General features: G+C 39.5%; 1 protein-coding gene across 2 annotated transcripts in view; it reads right to left on the bottom strand.

The window, feature by feature from the left end:
• Window positions 1-24,467, bottom strand: part of abca5 (ATP-binding cassette, sub-family A (ABC1), member 5) — a 124,361-nt gene that overhangs the window by 18,513 nt on the left and 81,381 nt on the right. For both annotated transcript variants that reach the window (XM_080208831.1, XM_080208832.1), the window contains exons 23-35: window positions 23,453-23,623; window positions 22,348-22,461; window positions 21,984-22,121; window positions 20,587-20,673; window positions 19,997-20,088; window positions 19,357-19,477; window positions 16,072-16,201; window positions 15,294-15,385; window positions 11,688-11,863; window positions 11,395-11,470; window positions 8,256-8,350; window positions 6,589-6,708; window positions 2,340-2,492 (exon numbers count right to left, since the gene is read on the bottom strand). In XM_080208831.1, the coding sequence (XP_080064957.1) occupies window positions 2,340-2,492; window positions 6,589-6,708; window positions 8,256-8,350; window positions 11,395-11,470; window positions 11,688-11,863; window positions 15,294-15,385; window positions 16,072-16,201; window positions 19,357-19,477; window positions 19,997-20,088; window positions 20,587-20,673; window positions 21,984-22,121; window positions 22,348-22,461; window positions 23,453-23,623 (1,565 nt within the window). The remainder of the gene's footprint in view (window positions 1-2,339; window positions 2,493-6,588; window positions 6,709-8,255; window positions 8,351-11,394; window positions 11,471-11,687; window positions 11,864-15,293; window positions 15,386-16,071; window positions 16,202-19,356; window positions 19,478-19,996; window positions 20,089-20,586; window positions 20,674-21,983; window positions 22,122-22,347; window positions 22,462-23,452; window positions 23,624-24,467) is intronic.

The following is a 24,467-nucleotide window of genomic DNA, read 5'->3' as shown; positions in this document are numbered from 1 at the left end:
TTCTGCTACTCTTTCTCCCCCATTTAGCAGCTCAGCTCTACAATAAATAAGGAGAGCATCACTGAAAGGACAGACTTTTCCCAAAGGCTATCAATGGCCACAAGCATAATTTCATCTCCAATTCAGTATCATAAAAACAGATTTAGAGCTGGCATGCACCATGTCAATATATTATTTATTTTTTATTTTGTTCATTAGTGTCACAAGTAGTTTAAATTAACACTGCAATGAAGTTACTGTGAAAATTCCCTCAATGCCACACTCTGGTGCCTGCTAGGGTACATGGAGGAAGAATTTAATATGGCCAATCTACCTAACCAGCACGCCTTTTGGACCATATGAGGAAACTGTAGGACAAACTTGAATGCGGATTATAGGGTCAATGGCAGGGTTCTGAGGAACATGGAGGAACAGAGAGATCTTGGGGTTCATATCCACAGATCTCTGAAGGTTGCACTCAAGTGGATAGAGCCGTGAAAAAGGCTTATAGTGTGTTTACGTTTATTAACAGGGGGTTTGAGTTTAAGAGCGATGGGGTTATACGGCAACTATACTGGACGTTGGTGAGACCACATTTGGAATATTGTGTTCAGTTCTGGTCACCTCACTATAAGGAGGATGTGGAAGCATTGGAGAGAATGCAGAGGAGATTTACCAGGATGCTGCCTGGTTTGGAGGGTAGGTCTTATGAGGAAAGGTTGAGGGAGCTGGGGCTTTTCTCTTTAGAGTGGAGGAGGATGAGGGGAGACTTAATAGAGGTTTGTAAGATGATGAGGGGGATAGATAGAATAGACGTGTACAGACTATTTCCTCGGGTGGATGTAGCTGTTACTTGGGGGCATAACTATAATGTTCATGGTGGGAGATATAGAAGGGATGTCCAAGGTAGATTCTTCACTCAGAGAGAGTGGTTGGGGTGTGGAATGCACTGCCTGCTGTGATAGTGGAGTTGGACACTTTAGGAACTTTCAAGCGGTTATTGGATAGGCACATGGAGCACACCAGAATTATAGGGAGTGGGATAGCTTGATCTTGAGTTTGGACATAGCTCGGCACAACATTGAGGGCCGAAGGGCCTGTACTGTTCTATGTTCATCTGGAGGAATCCCATACAGACAAGAGGAGAACGTGCAGACTCCGCACAGACAGTGACCCAAGTTGGGAAGTGAACCCAGGTACCTGGCACTGTGAGGCAACAGTGCTCACCACAATGTCATTGTGCTGCTCCATATATAGATAAAGGTAAAGCTGCCATAGTCCCAGATGACCATAGCAGGTTCTCCCCATTGATGGGTAGAGCCGACTAGTGGTGATTTAACTTGAGGATCACCAAACCTCAGGCGAGGGCAAGATTGAGATGGTGGCACCTTCATGAATGACCTCAGCTGGTGGGGAATTGAACCTGCGCTGTTGGTGTCACTCTACATCACTAATCAGTTGTCCAGCCAACTGAGATATATATATACACACACACACACACACACACACACAACAGTACATTGTTTATCATCTACAAGAAGTATCAGTAATATATGCCATCCTACATCACATTTTACTAGTTTAAAAGTTCATTGGCGTATCATTGGATTATCATTGGCGTATCAAGCCAAATATATAGGACAAAACTGGCAGTAATTCATGTCTTGTCTTGTTCTTTTCTGATTAAAGAATCAGCTGTCCAGTTATTCTGGTTTGATTAAATATCATTGAGATAGGGAAATCTACCAATTGTGAAGCAGAAACCTATACAAACCTAACTAATCAATTCTTCCTAAGTTATCAAACTAGCTACTGCCACTAAATTTAACCAAAGTCTCTCGGACAAATGGATGTATGTGGAGAAAGAAGAACAAAGTTGGTTACACCTTAAACCAGCTTGTGAAGTGATAGATAAATAATTCTAAAAATAAATCTCTGGAGCCTGCATTTTTCACCATCAATATGCCATGGTGTACTTTGTGATACATCCCCCACTCCTTCAATAAATTTTCTGCTCTACTACGAAGGCAAACCATTGTCACATTTTACCCACAACTAACAGGGGTAAACATTAGTAACTGTTCAGAAGCAATGCCACAGTTGAATTAGTTAATATTTCTGAATAATAATTTTTCAACAGAACATTTCAATCTTTAAATGACATTTTAAATGGACTTAACTATTAATTTAGAGAAATTCTAAGCAGCATCTGGACAAGTAACTTGGAGGTGGGGGGTGCGCACAATATCACTACATAAAAATACAGCAATAATTGCATTTGTGCCAAACCTAAAACCAGGGTGATGATGGGGAAGACAAGTAACATATTTGGTAAGCGCTTGTTAAATATTGCACCTTACCTTTCCTGGCGAGAAGCATGTGGAAAGATTTGCATTATTTTGTCATGAATATCAGCTACTCGTTGCGCTTCTGTCATCTCACCCCTCAATTTAATTTCCAGTGTATATCCACCACCATACTTGCTCTTCAGATGCTGTATGGAGCCAATACACCTATTAATGACAAGGTCACCTGAACTTTAGTCTAGTATTAAGTCACATGTAAGTTTTAGCACAATTAACATTCAATTTGGTTCAGTGTTTATATTGTGAAACCACATAATCTTCATTCTGAATAATTTCAATTGCAAGATAAGGAGCAACTTGTTGAGTTAGTCAGTCTCAACCACATTTAAACTCATTACAAATGGTCCCAGAAATGTAGTACTAAAATATTTTATTTTTCAATCTATTATAGCCCTGTTAACTGACCTACACACCATTGCCATAAAGTTTATTAGTTACAAGTAGGCTGACATTAACATTGCAATGAAGTTACTGGACCTCCACTATTATACCTTTTCACCATTTACAAACCACCCCGATCTAAGCTTTTGAGGTCTGAAGTGGCTTATCTTCGATCCAGTTTTGTACATAATCTATTAATAACCCATTTTAATTTATGCTTTAAATCATTTTATTTGAATTTGACCATTGTTGTGTCACTAGCAATTTTGGATATGTGGTTCTCTACCTCATCTTCCAAGGCATTAATAAATGAAGCAAATGTTAAAGTCCTAACATAGCTTCCTGTGAAAACTGCTATCTTGCTAATTCGAGCACCTGGCCTTTATCACCGCACTCTGTCTTCTGCTGCTCACAGAATCCCTTAATCAGGTCAACTGTTTGCCCTCAATTCCATGAGCTTCGATTTAAGAGTCATTTATCAGGGTTTTTATCTTATACATTGAGGAGATCCAAGTAAATAGCATCTATATACTTTGCCCTGTCTGCTCCTTCAGTCACCTTTTCAAAAAATTAAATCAGGGCCATTTGGCATGACTTGCCCATTACAAATTCTTGCTAATTTTTTTGGATTAGCTGAAACTTTTCAAAATGTCCAGTCACTTCATTGTTAAAGGTCCTAGTAATTTCCAGTCAACAAATTTTAGGGTAACTAGTCTATAATTCCCTGCTTCCATTAAATTATGGACAGCAATATTGTAGTTTGCATGTTTCAAAGAATAAAGAAAATTACAGCACAAGAACAGGCCCTTCGGCCCTTCAAGCCTGCACCGACTATGCTGCCCTTCTGACTAAAACCCATTACCCTTCCAGGGACCATATCCCTCCCTTCCCATCCTATTCATGTATTTGTCAAGTCACCCCTTAGAAGTCACTACCTCCCCCAGCAGCGAGTTTCAGGCATCCACCACCCACTGTGCAAAAAACTTGCCTTGTACATCTCTTAAATATTCTCCCTGGCACCTTAAACTTATGCCCCCTAGTAACTGACTCTTCCACCCTGGGAAAAAGCTTCTGACTACCTACTCCATCCATGCACCTCATAATCTTGTAGACTTCTATCAGGTCACCCTTCAACCTCTGTCATTCCAATGAGAACAAACCAAGTTTCTCCAATCTCTCCTCATAGCTAATGCCCTTCATACCAGGCAACATCCTGGTAAATCTTTTCTGTAGCTTCTCCAAAACCTCCACATCCTTCTGGTAGTGTGGCAACCAGAATTGAACACTATATTCCAAGTGCAGCCTAACTAAAGTTCTATAAAGTTGCAACATGACTTGCCAATTTTTAAACTCAACGCTACGGCTAATGAATGCAAGCATGCCATATGCCTTCTTGACTACCTTCTCCACCTGCGTTGCTACTTTCAGTGACCTGTGTACTTGTGCACCCAGATCCCTCTGCCTATCAATCCTCTTAAGGGTTCTGTCGTTTACCATAAATTTCCCATCTGTATTAGACCTTCCAAAATGCATTACCTCACACATATCTGGATTAAACTCCATCTGCCATCTCTCTGCCCAAATCTCCAACTGATCTATATCCTGCTGTATCCTTTGATGGCCCTCATCACTATCCGCAATTCCACCAACCTTTGTGTTGTCCACAAACTTACCAATCAAACCAGTTACGTTTTCCTCCAAATCATTTATATATATATAATATATATATACACACACACACTACAAATAGCAAAGGTCCCAGCACTGATCCCTGAGGAACACCACTTGTAGCAGCCCTCCATTCAGAAACATCCCTTCCACTGCTACCCTCTGTCTTCTATGACCGAGCCAGTTGTGTATCCATCTTGCTCTGATCCCATGCGACTTCACCTTCTATACCAGTCTGCCATGAGGGACTTTGTCAAAGGCCTTACTGAAGTCCACGTAGATCACATCCACTGCCCTACTTTCATCAAACATCTTTGTCACTCCCTCGAAAAACTTGATCAAGTTAGTGAGACACGATCTCCCCTACACAAAATTACGCTGCCTCTCACTAATACATTCACTTATTTCCAAGCGGGAGTAAATCCAGTCCTGAAGAATCCTCTCCAATAATTTCCCAATCACTGACATAAGGCTCATCGGCCTGTAATTACCTGGATTATCCTTGCTACCCTACTTAAACAAAGGAAAAACATTGGTTATTCGCCAATCTTCTGGGACCTCCCCTGTAGCCAGTGATGATACAAAGGTATCACTGAAGGCCCCAGCAATTTCCTCCTTTGCCTCTCTCAGTATTCTGGGATATACCCCATCAGGCCCTGGCAACTTGTCCACCTTGATGTTCCTCAAGAAACCCAATACCTCCTCCTTTCTGATCTCAACATGACCCAAACTTCTACATACCCAGACTTAGCATCTACCAACTCCTTCTCTTTGGTGAGTACTGATGCAAAGTATTCATTTAATACCTTGCCCATTTCCTCTAGTTCTACACATAGATTCCCTCCCTGATCCTTAAGTGAACCAACCCTCTCCCTGGCTACCCTCTTGCTCTTTATATATGTATAAAAAGCCTTGGGATTTTCCTTAATCCTGCTGGCAAATGATTTTTCTTGACCCCTTTTAGCCCTCTTTACTCCTTGCTTAAGTTTTTTTTCTATTTTCCTTGTATTCCACACTTGCTTTGTATGTTCCCAGCCTCCTAGTCTTGACAATGCTTCCTTTTCTTCTTTGACTCGGCTCACAATATCTCTTGTTATCCAAGGTTCTCGAAACTTGCTATACTTATCCTTCATTGTTACAGGAATGTGCTGGTTCTGAATTCTATCAACTTATACTGGAAAGCCTCCCAAATGCCAGATGTTGATTTGCCATCAAACAACTGCCCCGAATCTACATTCTTCAGTTCCTGCCAAATATTGTTATAATTAGCCTTCCCCAATTTATTTGAGGACTACAATTATCCATTGGTACCTTAAACTTACTGAATTGTGGTCACTATTCCTGAACTGCTCCCCTACATTGACCACCTGGCTGGGCTCATTCCCCAATACTAGGTCCAGTATGGCCCCTTCCTGAGCTGGGCTGTCCACATATTGTTTCAAGAAGCCCTCCTGGATGCTCCTTACAAACTCTGCCCCATCCATGCCCCTAGCAGAGTCCCAGTCAATTTAGTTAAAATCTCCCACCACAACAACCCTGTTACTTTTACACCTTGCCAAAATCTGCCTACATATCTGTTCCTCTATCTCCTGATGGCTGTTGTGAGATCCATACTTTCAACTATTATTTAACAGGTTTTAGGTGCAACGCTATTTGTGACAAAGCACTCCTGCAGGTTATCTCCGCGTTAGCACATAGAATCCCTACAATGCAGGAGGCCATGCGACCCATCGTGTCTGCACCAACTCTATGGCAGAGCATCTTACCCAGGCCCATCTCCCTGCCCTATCCCAGGAATCCCATATATTTACCGCACTAGTCCCCCTGACCTGCACATCTTTGGAAATTAAGAGGCAATTTAGCATGGCCAATCCACCTACCTGCACATCCTTGGATTGTGGGAGGAAACCCACACAGACATGGGAAGAACATGCAAACTTCACACAGAAAGTCACCCAAGGCTGGAAGTGAACCGAGGTGTTTGGCACTGTGAGGCAGCACTGCTAAACACTGTGTCACCATGCTGCCGATGTGCATATTTTTCAATTTAATAACTGCACTTTCAGAATCAGATTGGCACCAATATCAAGGTTATTGTAAAAGTAGCATACGACTGAGCAGATGTTTTACAGTGATCACTTAATGAATAATCTGTACTCGTCTAGATTTGCAAGACATTTAATAAAGAAAGTACCTCAGCTGTCCTGATACCATTATAGCAACTCGATCACAAAGTGCTTCTGCTTCCTCCATATAATGCGTGGTCAGGATGGCACCACGTTGTCTGTCCTTAAATGCAGCTCGAATTGCTCTCCTGAAACCATATTACAAAAGTTGATTTATTATTTGCCATATTTATTGCCATTTACAATTTCAATATTGATCAAAGCATATTTTGCAAGCATGAACTATTACGCTAGCCTGAAATTTAGGAGGATGATTTCTGGTTCCACTTAATTGGAAATTTCCCTTTAAGAAACCAACACACTAGAAAGACAAAACATCATTCTTGCACTTTATTCAGACAATGGACATGGTTTTCTGTAAAATAAATTCTTCAACTTTAGTTGAACCTGCATATCACTATAACACATACTGAGTACAATTTACCAGACAGCTCAAGTTCAAACCCCAGATCCAACTACCCAATTAATATCCAGACAGTCAAGTGTTGCCAATTTTTCATTTAATGGTCAGATGCTGCACTCTCTCAAGGAAGGAAAACCCTCCCTTAACGCATGTTATGAATAGAAAGTAAGCTGCTTATATTTAGTATTTTGATTCAGAGTGAAACAGTATTCAAGTTCTTTTGACATAATTTACCTCAAAGGGACTTGGTCTATAATCTAAAATCTATTACCTTCATTCTTGATGTTCATTTAAGCTTATGCAGTTTTTAATGTTTAACAAATATGAAACTTTAGAATTTCAACATCTTAACTGTGCTTTGCAAACTAATGCACTGATACCGTCATGAATCTGAATTCATGAATTTGCTTATATTTCCAGATATATATTAACCTTCATGATTACGGCTATATACTGAGTTAATATATCTTTGCTGGAATTTATGATGCATCCTTTTTCGTGTTATCATGTTCTTTATTTTCTGTACCCAAATGTATAGTTGAATAGTTCTCATTATTTGTTATTTAACTGAACAAATACTTAAGACTTGTATGTTCCTGAAGAATATACTTTTTCCAGAACACTTCACTTGATAAGTTTGTCTCATCTGTAAGTTTACACCAGCTACTTACAACATGCTAGTTGAAGTTTTAATAGCCATCAGTTCCTTCATTCATTTAATGCCCCTCACATTCAGCATCTCAGATTGCTTTTTAAGGGAAAGAGGAAGACACTGAACAAAATATAGACACATTTAATAGAATTAAAAATGGCCAGATATAGATTTTCAAGGAAGCTTTTGAAGTTTAAAAAATCAGAACTGATCCTCACATCTTCCAATCAGAATAAATACTTTCATTATTTAGTCCAAGCAGCAATAAAAAGTTTCACAACAAAGATCATGTAATGACATTAACAAGGCCATTGAAGTTGGCCTCTTTGGAATATGAACTCCCTGATTGAAGTCATTATTGCTTGCCCAATCAGGGAGTCTTTTCTGTATATTTAATTGGGAGCGTCAGGTCTCCTGGCACTCTGGATTCTAACAGTGAACCACTCTCTGAACTTTAATGCAGCTTCTAAATAAGGAGGAATCTGAAGAAGGGACACCGCCTCTGAAGACTTATTTCAGGTCAGATAATGATACACAGACTAAATTTTATTATAGTCGGTGGCTACTTCTTCCCAAGTGCTTTGTATTCCTATCTGAAGTTGAATATATTTGCCACTTACCACATAAACTGTTTGGCTTTAGGATCCATGCCAGTTGATGGTTCATCCAATAATACAATCTGAGGGTTTCCCAACATGCACAGTGCAAAGCAAAGCTTCAGAACACAAAAAAAGCGGTTAAAATTAAAAATTCAGATGATTCTAGTCACAACTGATAAAGAAAACCTGAATTCATGCTCCAAGAATCTCAAATAGATATAATAACCATCCAAATAGCACAGCACTTCACATACTTATCTGAAGAATACATTGTAGGAAAAGAAAAGCTTTGGAGAACAGTACATAGATTACTTAAGTAAACAGTTATGTTTATAGGAAACAAAGTGCTTTTCCCAATTTGGATCGTAGAATCTTAGAACCCCACAGTGCAGAAAGAGGTCCTTTGGCTCATCGAGTCTGCACCGACCACAATCCCACCCAGGTCCTACCCCCATATCCCTACATATTTTATCCAGTAATCCCTCTAACCTAAGCATCTTAGGACACTAAGGGGCAATTTTAGCATGGCCAATCAACCTAACTGTGGGAGGAAACTGGAGCACCCAGAGGAAACCCATGCAGACATGAGGAGAATGTGCAAACTCCACCCAGACAGTGACCCGAGCCACGAATTGAACCCAGGTCCCTGGAGAACATAAGAACGTAAGAAATAGGAGCAGGAGTAGGCCATCTAGCCCTTCGAGCCTGCCCCGCCATTCAATAAGATCATGGCTGATCTGTCGTGGCTCAGTTCCACATTCCCACCCTCTCCCCATAACCCTTAGCTGTGAAGCAGCAGTGCTAACCACTGTGCTACCAATCTTAAGAGAGTGACCAAAATACTAGATACTGAAAATTGGAAAAAAAAATCAGAACAAGCTGAAAATACTCAGCAGATCACTTGCAGCAAAAGGAAGGCTGTGTTAACTTTTCAGTTTGATGACCTGACTTGAACCATTAACCCTACTCTCCGTACTGTAGATTGTAGGAAGGTACAGTGCGGTTCCTCAGGACCACTGTCATTCTTGATATATTAATGCTCTAGAACACAGTGTGCAGGGTACAATTTCAAAATTTGCAGATGACACAAAACTTCGGAAGTATTGCGAACCATGAGGAGGTTAGTAATGGCCTTTAACAGGTCACAGTCAGGCTGAGTGGACAAGATGAAACTAATGCAAAGAATAAGCAGTGGCAATATAAACTAAAGGATAAAATCTAAAGGGGTTCAGGAGCTGAGGGTCTGGGGCGATGTGTTTTTGTTATTCATCATGGGCATCGTTGGCTGGCCAGCATTTATTGATGTGGAGATGCTGGTGTTGGACTGGGGTAAGCACAGTAAGAAGTTTCACAACACCAAGTTAAAGTCCAACAGGTTTATTTGGTAGCACAAGCCACAAGCTTTCGGAACACTGCTCCTTCATCACCTAAGCCATTGCTTCCCATGATCTCTCAATGCGCAAATCATTGGGGATGGAAGGGCAGATTGAAAAAACAATGAAGCACATGAGATCCTAGGCTTTATAACGTTATGATGAACCTTGATAAAATACTGGTTCACCTGAACTAGAGTATTGTGTCCAATTCTGAGATCACTTTTGAGGAAGAATGTGCAAGTATTAGAGAGGGGTCAGAAAAGATTCATGAGAATCGTCCCAGGAACGAGGAACGGAATTCTACAGATATGCTGGACAAGAATGGGCTGCTCTCCTTTAAGAAAAGGTTAAGAGAAGATTTGACAAGATGTTCAAAAATCATGAGAATTTTGACAGGATAGGGTGAATCTGTTCCCATTGGCAGTGGTCAAGAATCAGAGGACACTGATTTAATGTGACTGACATTACATTATGTCAATCACATAATGGTAATATGTAAAGGTAATATGTAAAAAAAGGTAATATGTAAAAAAAAAATGTTTTTACGCAATGAATGGTTAGGATCTGAATGCACTGTCTGAGAACGTGGAGGCAGACCCAAGCGAGACTTTCAAAAGAGAATTGGATAAGCATCTGAAGAGAAAAAAATTGCAGGGTTATGGATAAAGTGGGCATTAGGTCCAATTAAGATGCTGCTGCAGACAGCCAGTAAAGATGCTTGGACTCCTTCTGTGCTGTAACCATTCTATGATTATTTTTAATGGCTAATTTAGTATTTATTCCCATAAGGAACTTGTTTGAGACAATCTCAAACATTGATTGTAGCACATGCTTGAATCTGAAATAAAAACATTAAATGCTGGGCATTTTCAGCAGATCTGCTAGCATCTTTGGAGAAAAAAATGTTTCAGAATGGTGACTTTTCATCAGAACTGTCTAATGCTGACCTTGCACCACTTAAGAGATACGAGACCTACACATTATTTACCCAAGCTGGATTCGAAACCAAGTTTCAGACACTATAGTGGTGATTTTCCATCCTATATTCAGGGGATCGAATGAGTGGTGTGAGTGGGAAATCCTGCAGGAGTCCCAAAACACGGTTTATGGTGATGGGATTTTGTGATTCCAACTGTCTTCGTCCCCCACCAATGAGGCAAAAGGGATCCTGACGTTAATTTGAATGCATTTAAATATAATCATCAGGTCTTCGCATCTGACAGTAGCCTGCATGTTCTCTTTTTAATTATTTGTATCAGGGCACCTTTTAAAAACTTAGCTGATGGCGGGGTGGGCTCTCCAACCATGATATCATGGGACCCGCTTGTTTTTTTAAACTAAGTCCTGAAATACATAGCAGAAGCTGCCGCCCTCAGGGCTGTTTTTCCTTCCCACTGCACACCACAAAAAAACAACTCTGCCCAATAAGGACAACATCCTAATAACATTTGTCACCTTAAATGTGAGTTAAAGAAAAAAAATCAGGCAAACAGTATTCAGTGTAATATCCGACGGACACCACCTGAATGGCGCAATGACATGGCTATGGGCTACAATTCTCTTCTGAAAGTCTTTTGTATTTTCTTTGATTTTAGTTGACAATCACATGTAATACAGAGAATGATTTATTGCAATTGTGATGGTTTTAAAAAGCAAAGCAAGCAAACAGATGGATGGATAATCTACCTGATCCAGATGCCTCAATCCGTGCACAGTCACTAAACACATACATAAAACAAAGTTCATGAATTGAAATAGGACACAAAAACTTGACTGATATGTACTTTTCTCTTTATTCCGGCAGAGACTTTCTTTGTTGATTTCTGGAGGTATTCCTTCAGTTCAAGAGCTTTTACAATGCTGTAAGAAGTAAGATATTTATCAATTAATTCCCCATTTCACACATCGTGAACAATAATGGTAAAATGAAATAAATTTGATAAAAAATTCAACTTTCTTCACAGCTTTTCTTGTAATTCATAAATGCAACCTGGTACAGTAGCTGAGATGTTTCAAAACTTTGAAAAGTATTTTTTTGATGAAATTTGTCACAGTAGAACTTCTGGTATTTTCTTACCGTTTAACAGCATTTGCTGCATCTTCTTTACTGAGTCCCTTGATAGCAGCATATATCTCCAGATGTTCCTGCACAGTAAGTTTAGGCCAGAGAGGGTTCACCTGTGCACAGTAGCCTATAGTTTCCACAGAGCTTTCTCTTTGCAAATATTCAGTTGTGTAATCTCCCATCAATACCTACAAAACAGCCATTTTAAAATTGAGTGGCTTCAGCATATTCCCAAACAGGTCTGATGAGCTCAAGAGGTGCAATATCAACAGAAGGATCCGTTGATTGTGAAGTTTGTATGTGGAAGCTCTACCTGTACTTGACAATGACCCAAAATTATATTTGATGGGATAAGTCATTGCATTTTTGTGTTTCAATTTATTATTTTTAAAAAAGGAACATTGCAAAGGTACAAATGCTGGAATGTCTGACAGCATCCGTGGAAAGAGAATGGAGCCAAGCATTTTGAGCCTGGGTGATTTTCATCAGGGTTCCAACCACTATAAAGGTAGCTTAGAATCAGTGGAGTTATGTGGATAGCTTAAGCAATACTATATTTGTGGGATGTAGGACAATCTGGATGATTTGTGTATTTGACTGCTTACCAAAGTTTGAGCTAGTAGAACAATTGGAAACATTCTTTGTCATTCTTTTGAGGCGTCTTCCGTAAGCTGAAGGGCTTCCGGAAAGACACATTTGAAAAGATGATCACTCGACAGACAGGACAAGTTATTGAGGAAGAGAAGGGTTCAGCTTCCTGGGGATTGGCACCAGCTTTGAGACAATAGCAGTTTGCGCATGAAGTTTCACTGGAACAGGGCTGAGACCAAGGTCTGCATTCCATTCATTACCGATGCTTTGACATGGGTTAAACTAAAATATGATGGAGGAAGAAATAAAAGCAGCATAAAGCAAAAAGAAAAAAAAGGGCATGGCTTATACAAGAAAAATGCAAGAGAAAAAAATAGCAAAATAATAAAGAACAAGCAAGTTTGCTAAGCAGAAAGAGATCAGACTGAGTTGCGTATTAAATATTTTGAATAAAATTTGTAAGCTAAAGAAGGGCATAACGTAAAAGGATGAACAAAGACTCATTTTAAGCTACAGCTGGATTGTGAATGAAACCTTCTTAGTAACAAAATTTTCAGGAAGGATGAAACAGAGAACAAATAGGAATGGCAATATCTAACAATTCCAATTCAATACTGGAAGGACAAAATAGGGATTGTGAAAAGGCTGGATTTATTTGGTTAGCTTTAAGGAATAACAATGGAATTGTTAGTCTATGGGGGTTTATTATAGACTATAGTGACTATAGTTAACTGGCTGTAAAGCTTTGGGATGTCCTGTGATCATGAAAGGCGCTATATGAATGCATGCCTTGTCCTTCATTTTTACTGAACAAAAAAAAGAGGCATGTATACAAATTAGTGTTTGTGCTTAATTTAGCACAAGGCGATTATAATGAAGGTTGACAGAATATCCAGTGATAGACCGAGGTAAATATAATGGGCTGTATTCTCCCATTTTCAGGCCAAGTACCTGAGCCAGTGGGAAAACAGTACAGTTCCTCACTTACACTGGGAGCTTCCATCTGGTGGGATTCACCTACTGAAAGATGCAAATGAGGTCATTTTGGGAACCTGCCAGCTGGCTCTACTGTTCTGAGATTGGAGTCGGAGGCAGGCACCCTCCAGGGCAGCACCGCCGACCCTTCACCAAAGAGGGGCATTCTCTCTTCCCTCTTTCCCCCACCCTCACCACTCAAAACATGGGTCACCTGCCAGGTGATTGGGGCATGGAGATCAAAGTGACCAGGCCACTTCAGAATTTTCAAAGCTGACAGGCAGGAATGCAGCTGCCCAAAATCACCATGTCAGGCCAGAAGGGGCAGTGCAGCTACAAAACTCGCATCCTGGCAGAGAGTAGTGAGGTCAACCCCTTGCTGCCAGCCCAAACCCACCCAGTCCCCAGGACCTTTGAGGGACCCTTTCTCTGCAGCCTAAAAGCAGCACAGGGGCAATTAGCTAATGGATCTACCTCCTTGACCCTTCATGGGACCCCAGGCCAGGGTGTCAGGGGGCAATACACAACTGACACTGCCAAAGTCTGTGGCCGGAATTGGGGGGGGGGGGCGTATGGATTGGCAGGGGGAGCAGGTTGGGTCACTCTCATGCCTGTGGGGGGATGAACCGTGATTTGAGTGGTGAGGGGCTGTATGCCTTTCCTTTGAGGGGTTGGTAGTGCTCCCCTGGACCCTCAGGGTCCAGCACACCATGTGTCTGTTTGTGGTTAGCAATACCAAAGCCCACCTGGTGCCACTCCTGCTGGGGGGCTGGGTGAATGGCAGGGGCTGGTGAATGGGCTGTCAAACTTGCTAATTCTAATTAGCAATTTTGCATAACTATTGGGTTGCCCTGCTGCAGGCAGGAAATTGATTAGGGCCGGCAGCACAGCTTGGGTGAATCCCGACTGTTTTGACGCCCAGTGGAATCCCGATTTTTACCTCATGCCCCATTCTGCAGGGCTTTGGGATTCCTGCAGGCATCTACCGAGGCTGGAGAGTCCTACCCCAGTGTAAGTGGCAAAAGGAAGGCAATTTTTACATTAAATTCTGGACTGTTCTCTGGATAGTTTGTTTTTAGCCTAATACAGAAAGAGGCAGCGCTTGATCTAGTTCCAGAAATAAACTTGAGCAAATAAGACAATGAAAAGGTCGGTAATATTTTATGAACAGTGACTATAATGTCTTGATCCATTTCAAGAACTGCACTGGGGAAGGAGCAGTCAAAAATGAAGACACAACACAGCAAAAGGGAATTCCAACAAAATGAAAATAGATTTAAGCCACACAGATAGAAAAACTGGCAACAACAACAATGGACGAACATCAAAAAATTTCAGACAGAACAGGCTGCAGATTAGACATATTCTTATGAGTAAATGGTTCACTTAAACTTAAGCTTAAATTTAGAGTTGAAAGGAGAGATAATGAGAAATCAAGGACAACTAATATAAAGGAAATTAAATGACATATAAAAAGTGAGTAATTAAACAAAGGAAATTAGAAAGTTGAAGTATAGATAAGAAAAAAGATAGCATTGAAGCATACTTAAATAAGTTAGTGAGAAAATATCAGAGATTCTGACCACTATATCTTAAATGACCTTCAACATGGAAGTTATGCCAAAGCTGGAGAGTTGCCACTATAAAATCCAATAGAAAGGAGAGAAAGGGATAAAGTGGGTAAGGTATAGCTATGAGTAAACCATAGCTCTGCAGTAATGGGTAACAAATTAGAAGATTTATTATGGGAAAGGAGTAACTGACGAAAGCCTACGCAGACTTGTAAGATTATATTTTTGGCCATTTCCCCACAAAAATGTCTTCAGGGTTAAAGCTGCTTGACTGCATTAGTTTTGGGAGTGAACTCCATTCTGGTTTACAGTCCTATGATAAATACTTATTTTCTTAACAGATCATTGGTAAAAGTGAGAGTCTTCCTTCATCATTGAAGCTGTCAAGAGTTTCAGACCATAAAAAATTGGAAATTCTGCGGTAACTGCAACTCACTTTTCAACACACCTTAACTGCTCCATTTTTCAGACATTAACATACCTGACCAGCTGATGGTTCTAAGTCACCTGTGATCACAGAAATGGTAGTGCTTTTGCCAGCACCATTTGGACCCAGTAATCCCAGAACTTCACCTGAAAAAATATAAACAAATCTAGAATACAAAGCCTTTGTGCAATATAAATTTCCATTGCAATAATTTTCATTATATTTTACGTATACCAGTTTGCATTGATGCAGAGTACTCAGCAGGAGAGGCAAAGAAACTCCTAAGTACAGACCACGTGCAGCTCCCACACATTTAAGACTATCAGAATGTGTTTTAGATGTTCCTACTGCATTTGCAAAACAAGCAAAAATGCTGGAAAACAAACAGTGCTCTTCATTCCTGCACAACTGGGGAATCCTACGGCTGTTTTCAGCAAACGTAACACATTTCTACTGAAATTCTAGATATGGCTACAGGCTATGCTACCATAGAGATCCATAAACAGATTGCTTACTTGAGTGAAGGCAATGCCAGGTGATTAAAAAGAAAAGTGGAGAAAATTGGCCTGAATAAAGGTTACCTTGCACAAAATCTTAATCCAGATTACTTTCCTATGATTTTTCATTCTTTTATAGCACCCATCATGCTCTTCACTCAATTAAGCAACTTGTTTATGTATCTCCATTGGAACACAAACATGGTTACAGTCTGCAAATTAAACAATCCTAACCAGCTCTAGGCTTACGCACACACCCAGGCCAACTTTCTTCAGTTTTTCTGTTTTCTGTCATTCAAGTGCTGTATCGACCACACCCAATGAAGTATATTTACCTTTTCTTACACAAAAGGAGACATTTTTGGTTGCCACTGTATTTTTACTTTTTTTCTTTGTAAAGCAATTGCACACCTGTGGCTTTCCAGTGTAAACTTTTCGCATGTTACTGACCACAATTGCTGGTTTCTAGAAAATTAAAAGCCAAACAAATTAGTTAATGTTTCCTTCCATCCAAATGTGTTGTTTATTGTTGGAAATAACGCATCCCCGAGAGCAAAATTCCAACTCAAAAACTTTAGAATCCAAGACCCATTTATAAGCAACACAGTTTCCTCTCATCAAAATTCTTATGATCATAATCACAAAAACATTTTCTCCAAATTCTTTCTACTTTCAAATGAACTTACATTTGTAGAGGACTTTAAACATAGTAAAGCATCCCAAGGTGCTCCTCAGGAGCATAACACGACACCAAAATTGGCACTGAACCAAAGGAGCAGGCAATAGGACAGGTGGCCAAAACTTTGATCAAAGAAGTAGGTTCAAAGCATGCAGAGGGGTTTCAGGAGGAAGTCTAGAGCTTAGGTGTAGGAAACTCAAAGTATGATTGCCAACAGTGGGGCAAAGGAAGTCAATGGTATACAAGAGACCAGAAATGGAGGAATGCAGGATTTTTGGTGGGTGACAGAGCTGGGGGAAATTTGAGAGAGAAACCAAGGAAGGATTTGAACTTATGAATGACATTTTCAATTTGAACAATTGGTGGCCCAGAAGCCCATGGAGCATGGATGAAGGGGACTTGGTGCAAATTAGGTGATAAGCAGTGAGCGGACATTTGGAATTTGAGAAGTGGCACTTTGATTTGAACAGCATTGGAATAATTGCACCTAGAGTTAACAAACACTGATGCAGGGATATAAAATAAGCAATGTTAGAAGTAGAAGCAAGTGTTTTTGGTGATGGAGAGGATATGGAGATAGTCAAATAAAATCCAAGATTTATGAAGAGTTTGTTTCCACCTGAGGCAATGGCTAGAGAGAGGCATGGAACCAATGCACAAGGAATGCAGCTTGCAGCGAGGAACAAAGACAATGCTTGATCTTCTCAATGTTGAACAGTTAGTTTGCTCATCTAAGAATATGACATCCAAAAGAAAATTCTTCTCAAATTCAATCCTGGCTTCTCCAGCTAATTTTTAATATCCTCTTTCAGGATCACACGTGGTGGCAAGAAAACTGGAGCTCTTACCAAGATGACCCAAAGTTCTGGACCACAACATATATGTAAAGTGCATGTTATCCTGGCAACCAGCTGCATTAATAAAACTTTATCCTGAACTGCTATACGAAAGAACAGTGGTCATGTTAGAGGAGGGGACAGTATGGGTGAAATTTTACTGGCTCACCCCACCCATCGATAGATAGAGCGAGCCAGTAAAATTGCACAACAGCTGAGAAATCAGGATCATTGCCTAATTTCTCAGTTCTTGCGATCTTATGAGAACCGGTTTTCTGGTGAGGTCTGAATAATTTATTGAAATGTATTGAAATTCTGATCTGCATGTATTTAGTGAGCCTGGTACTCAATTATCTGGGCTCACTTGCCTTTATGACTTTGCCAGGAGAGGTTCTCTCTGGTGAGGAAAACACCTGCTCCCCATAAACGGGGAACAACCCTGTCGGCTTCACTGGTGAAACCAAAGGCCATTGAGGCCCCCTAGGGTGGCCAAGGGCAGGAGGGGTGCTCCTTGGGCAGTGCCAACCTGGCACTGGCTACTGGGCAATGCCCACCAGGCACTGCCAGGGGATGGGGCCTATGGAAGATGGGGCCTGCAGTTGCAACTGGATTGGTGGCAGCCCGATTGGTGTGGGTGTGGGAACTAGATGCACATGAATTGTGGGACTCGTAATCGGCTGTGGAACTGCGCCAAGCGAGTGCGTGTGTGTTTCAGAATCATGTGCATTAGTTCCTCTACGGGTTGGCTGGCCAATTAAATCCGGCCCACTGCCTGCAGCAGCTAGAAACAGTCCACACCATTTTTTCAATGACTAAGTGCATAAAATTGGGCTTGAAAATTTGCCCAACAGATCAGGAACTCTCCCAATTTCACATTAGGTGGACACTTGGAATTTATCTCATAAAATTCTGTTCTGTATGTCAGTTTCTAGGTTAAGTATTCTAAGTAAGGAAAAATATAGCATTGGTAAAGAGGTTTAGTAAGCAAATGTCAGGCTGCAAGCGCAGGGTGAATGTAAGCTCCATAACCAACTGTTAAATGATGAGAAATTTTTACTCACAGCAGAACAAATCCAGAATTGGTGCCTAATTCTGAAATTCACTGGCGTCTAGTAACCTACTCATCACAGAGACTAGAGGCAGGACTTTCACTCAGTTCCACTCATTGCACTTTTGTTCTTGCATGCAATTTGCCAGAAGTTTGGTGCAAAAAATCATTGAATTATAAACGCACATTGAATATCCTCAATCCTCTGTGCTAGCTTAAAACATGGCTTCCTGGAAGCTGACAAAAACCTGGATATTCCCCACATTGAATTAATCACCATTCCAAGTTTCTGCTCATTATGTTTATTTGGCGGTCGAGAGGCTCTTCAAATTTTACAAGTGCAGTAACATCAAAAGGAAGATTTTAAAAGCTTATGAACCTTTATTTGTTTAATTTATTAAGCGTCTACATTACTCAATGTAGCAAGTGGTTCAGCACATTAAGAATTGATTTTATGTTATTTAAAATCAGATCACTCACAGGCGATGGGCTAAACACTGACTAAAAATGCAAATTTTCACCATAAATGTTTTAATGTATATTTGGATACAACATGTGCCTAGTTTCTCCAGATCTAGTTGCCATGGTTATCATACAGAACTTATAATCTGTGCTAAATAAATCTGATTTGTTAATTAGTTTCTATAATTTGTCAATATTAATACATGTAGTGACTCAGGAAACCCAAGTGGAAAGTAATATAGTTTATTACAGAATGCAAAGTAAAACCACTACCATGGCGTACACACATTAGTCTCTACCTGAGGACTGTAGCTCAGCAGGCCTTAAGACTAAGGTAATGAGTTCCAGCCGGGAAGGCCACTGCCTGTTACCAGGGAAACTCATACTCAACGAGCCCCACAGGGAGATCAATCAGTGATTCCCCATAGACCCATTAGAGTTATCACAATACAGCTAACTTTCTGTAAACATGTTCTAACATTCATTAAAATAATCCATTTTCAAAATCCAATCACATTCACAGTTTGAGCAACTAAAAAGTAACTTGCTATTCCATTACAATCCAGTGAACTGATTGATTCATGCAGCTTCTTACCTCCTCACAGCTCTGACAAGTCAATGCCTCCCGAACCCTTGCTCTTTCTTCTTTGACATCATCATCCTCATTCTCAGGTTCTTCTGTATTTAGTTTGAATTTACTCTTTGAGGGAAAAATTCTGTATTAAAACAGGAAAAAATACATTTGTATTCAGGAACTGATCATGCTTCTGCATTCATTACACTTGTAAGAGTGTATTCCAAGCTGGATTGTGTTGATCCCCATCAGATTGGTAACAGACCACTGGCTCTGTTTTCCCCAGAAACTAACAGTTAGTCAAAATTTTCAAAATTCTACTGGAAACCTATATGTCAGCGCTTCCAGAATGTACATCTTATGTCTATAGATACTCATCCATTCATCTTATTACTGACAATGAATGATTCACCTCTGAGCCAAGCTTTGCATTCTGCCCTCTCAGATTCTGTTAACTTCTAGTTCCCCTCAAAATATGCTGCCAAACTACAGAAAATTCTTATTCAACTGCTGTCAAAATTCCAGAATCATTCTTCTAGTATCACAAAAGCCCAGGATCACCCTTGACCCCCAATACCTCAACTCCAAGTGGTATATGTAAGAAACTGTGCAGCCATAATTAAAAAAGATCACCTCAGTTCAGTCTGATGAGCTGACTAACCTGCAACATGTATCTGCTCGAATTGCTTTTCCTCCATGAATCTTCTCTAGTTGGCGTAGAACAAATAGTAGAACCAAGCATTGAATGTAAGGCTAACACACAAAACAAAATTGTTTTACTTAAGTCATAAATAATAAGCAAAGCAAACAGTGTTTTCTCTTCTTGAATTATTTTACTGATTTTATACAAATAGGTATAAAAACATGGAAAAATGGCCATATTTATAAATATGGACATATATTTACGAATACTTAAGTTCATCTCTGCTGAGATTTGCCTTCCTCTCATTATTTAACTGGACACTATGTCCAAAGATCTCATTCTGGACTTTAATCTCCAAACAGTCCCCTTCATTTGTGAAGGGAAGCATACAAGTCAGCCACCCACCTTTATCCCAACCACACTGTTATTTCTTCCAAGATAACCAAAAATTAGGTTAATTAACTTCTTTATATAGCTGTAATATTCGTCAAAATTTCTGGAAGTTTGAACTCCCAGTGTCCTTTCTTATATTTACAGCTCAACTAATTTCAGAGAGGCACATTTATGTCTGATCTATTTCAGTTCAATAGTTAAAAAGTAAAACTTACTGAGATGATAGTTATAAGGATATTCTGTTTCCACTCCAGATATGTTCCTATTGTTAGATTGGGCTCATCCTTGTGATCCAGAAAAACCTGTGTATTCAACTTAGAATGAATGCTGAGGTTGTCATGGTTTTTTAAAAATGTAGAATAACTAACCAATACATTTCTCCTATTTATCAGTATCTTGCTGCACCATACAAACAGACAGAAGGGCAGGCAGAGAGGAAATTTAGCAGTAAAGTCATTTTGAGCCTCCGTGGGGCGGCACGGTGACACAGTGGTTAGCACCGCTGCCTCACAGCGCCAGAGACCCGGGTTCTATTCCTGGCTTGGGTCACTGTCTGTGTAGAGAGTGCACATTCTCCCCATGTCTGAGTGGGTTTCCTGTGGGTGCTCCAGTTTCCTCCCACAGTCTGAAAGATGAGCTGGTTAGGTACATTGGCCATGTTAAATTCTCTCAGTGTATCCAAACAGGTGCTGGAGTGTAGCAACTAGGGGAATTTCACAGTAACTTCATTGCAGCGTTAATATAAGCCAACTTTTAAATAAACTTTAAAAAACTTTAAAGATCTCCTCCGAAATTGTACAAGCATTAGTTTTCACAGCTCACATTTTTATTTGTATACTGCAGAGAACTTGTGCACCTTGATCCAAATGAAGCCTTTGCCAGTCAACAATAATTCCATAAAAAAGTCATCCACTGTTACTATCCTTGACAAAAATGCTGTTTTTCTTAATATTTATGGCATTATATCTGTAATCAAACCTTTTCTGCTGCAGTATTAAAAGATAAAATGCAAGCAGTGATTTCAATGAAGTTAATTAAGGGCTGGTAACTTCTATTTCTATAATGTTTATTGTTATGCAAATAGTTCCTGAAATGTGCATTCTCATTGGACCACATTTATATTTATGATGGTTTTTTTTAAAATTCTTGATAATTTTTAAGCTGTACCAAAGAAACAAGCCAAATATGACAACAGCTGAACTTAATCCAGAAAAAAAAACAATGTTGGTTATTGCAACAAGTTCTTTTTCAAAAATTCATTTTTCCAGGAATTTGCAAAAGTAGAAAAAAATAGGTATCAATGATCTAGGTGTAATGTCCTTAAGGGAATGAACTCTGCTGCTCTTACCTAACCTGGCTACATATGTCTCCAGATACACAGAAATGTGATTAACTCTCAACTGCCCTCTAAAGTGGCCTAACAAGCCCTCTGTTGTATCAAACCACTACACAAGTCAAACAAACTTCATGGCTCAATCATTCTGGTCACTCTTTTTATACTGACAATCTGAAGGTCAGGTAGTATCTCATATTTTGGCCATTTGTTTGCATGCAATTAATATTAACTATTATACATTCAGACAGAATGATATTTAAAGAAGTAGCTTCTTACCTTGGCTGTGTAATACAAGCATCCTGTAATCACATATGGTGGAATAAAAAGTGACAAAGCGCAGTGCAGCATGTTGGCAGCTGCTTCCTTTAGTATTAGGCGGACTAAGAATATTAGACTGATTGAAATTATATTAATCTACAAGAAAACACAAATGCAAAATTATATAGCTACCTTGGGAAAAAGTGATTGAAATACAAACAATTGATATTTAAAATCTTTCAACACTCAATTAGACAAAACCAATGGCTTTTTGAATCCATCAAAGAGGTAATTTCCAAGTGTTGCTTTGTTAAAACAAATGAGCAAAGTAAACATCAATGTTAATCATTGTTCTTGTTTTAATGCCTACGTTTTTACTTACGATTACTGAAGAGATCAGAAAAAAGTCTCGAGAAGACTGCATTCGATCAAACCTGAAGGAATAAGCATAGGCAAAGAGCGTCATCGCTGGGGCCCAGCCAATAAGACACAGCATCTGTAAAACATGAGAGTAATTAAAGTAACAAAGATATACTTAGTGAGCTCTATTGAGTAGCATTAACCTTTGCAACAGTCTGTCTCTCTAATTCCATTTCTTTCAGACAGCTTTCAATTCGCTCCAGTGATCCATACGCAATATATATCCTAAAAGAAACTACTAACCAGGGATAACATTTTCAAAACTTAATTATTAAATTCCTGAAAAAAAGGGACGTGTTGTTGAAGTTATTCATCTTATACTCATCAGTAAGATTTTGCAAGAATACAAATTGCGAAGAGAACAACAATTTCTACTGCATAGGGAAAGGATACTGATTGGTTGGCAAGTGGACTCTGATTTGTAGAAACATTTTCATAGAGAATGCACCAGATAACAGTTAACTGTCAAGCTCTTGTTTAAATTCAAACCAGGCAGACTGACTCTGATCAAAGCACTTGTAGACAGAAGGAGCAGGTCCACACATTGTGCCTTTTTCAACATGACAAACACTCCAGGAACAGCCATTACCCGGTTCATTCCCCACGGGCAATGCTTTGACCAGAGCCACTTGCCAGGATTTAAACAGTTTTTTTATCTATTGAATAGTTAACGGCAAAACCTCAGTTTAAATTAATTATTGAGTTTGCTAACATAAATGATCACACTGCAAACCTATACAACACTTGAAAAGTAAAAGCAAATTACTGTGGATACTGGAATCTGAAACAAAATCAGAAAATGCTGAAAAGTCTGAGCAGGTCTGACAACATCTGTGGAAACAGAACTGAACCAACAATTGACGTCTGGATGACTGTTCTCTCTCCACAGATGCTGTCAGATTAACATTTCAAAGGCTTGGACTGAAGTGTATTTTATAACTCATTTTTATATGTTCTATACCACTAAAACAGTATAAAAAGAAAACAATTTGTGTTACATTTGAAAATTATATTTGCAGAATTTATTGGATTAAAATTAAAGTAAGCATGCTGGTGATTTTACTTACCATTGAAATTATAGCACCTGTATGAAGCAATGATGTGGAATTAAATGCAATCACACAGATGAGCATGATTACAACTATGATGAAATAAACTGGGATATCCACCAGGGCATAACCACACCAGTATGCAGAAGGAAAGAGGCCAGAAAGCCGGAGTTGAGAACGAGATTTAATCTGCAAACAGATAACAGTTATAGAATACTATAATTAATCTGTCTGCATAAATTAAATCCAAAGTGGCAGTAATCAAGTCTGTGCTGAAAACAGAACACTAACAATATTCAGCTGGAACACATGATTTGGGTATAGTATTTCCTTTTTAGTGTTGCTGTTCCTTTATTCCCTACAATTTAACACTTAATTATACTTATCCAAAAGCAAATTACAATGGATGCTGGAAATCTGGAATAAAAACAGAAGATACAGGAAATAATCAGTAGATCAGGCAGCATCTGTAGAAAAAGAAACAGTGTTAACATTTGAGATTGTCAGGGTCTGTAATGGGATGGAAGAAGGAAGAAGGAAGAAATTAAATGAGAAAAGTGTTGGTGTAGCAGAGTAAGGGAAAGTTATAATGGGACAAGCAAAGGGAAGAAACACAGTCCAGAGGAAGTGTCAATGGCAGAACAGTGAACAGCTGCCATCCAAAAGCAAAAAAGAGAAAAAACAAGTTTAAGGCTGGCACGTGCAAAGAAAGAGAAACAAAATGGAAGGGCAAAGATTTTTGGTCTGAAATTGCTGAACCCAATTTTGAGTTTAGGAAGCTGTATAGTGCTTAATCAAAAGATGAAGCGCTATTCCTCAATCCTGTAAATAAACCTGTGCTTTCCTAATATTTTCTTATTTCTCTTGTTGTAATTCACGTCATCAATCATTGTGCTTGATTAGGTCCACAATAATGAGTGAGTTTACACTTGAATTATTGCTGCTTTTATGTAATGCCAAGGTGCACAAATACTTTAAGGGATAGACAGTACTAGAATAGAGAATGAGAAACTGATAAGTGGAGTCAGAGTGA

Source organism: Carcharhinus amblyrhynchos, chromosome 21 (assembly GCF_965287045.1).
Source record: "Carcharhinus amblyrhynchos chromosome 21, sCarAmb.v2.hapA, whole genome shotgun sequence".
Classification (NCBI taxonomy): Eukaryota; Metazoa; Chordata; class Chondrichthyes; order Carcharhiniformes; family Carcharhinidae; genus Carcharhinus; species Carcharhinus amblyrhynchos.
Note: the sequence above shows the minus strand (reverse complement) of the source record. Positions and strands in the feature narration are given on the sequence as shown.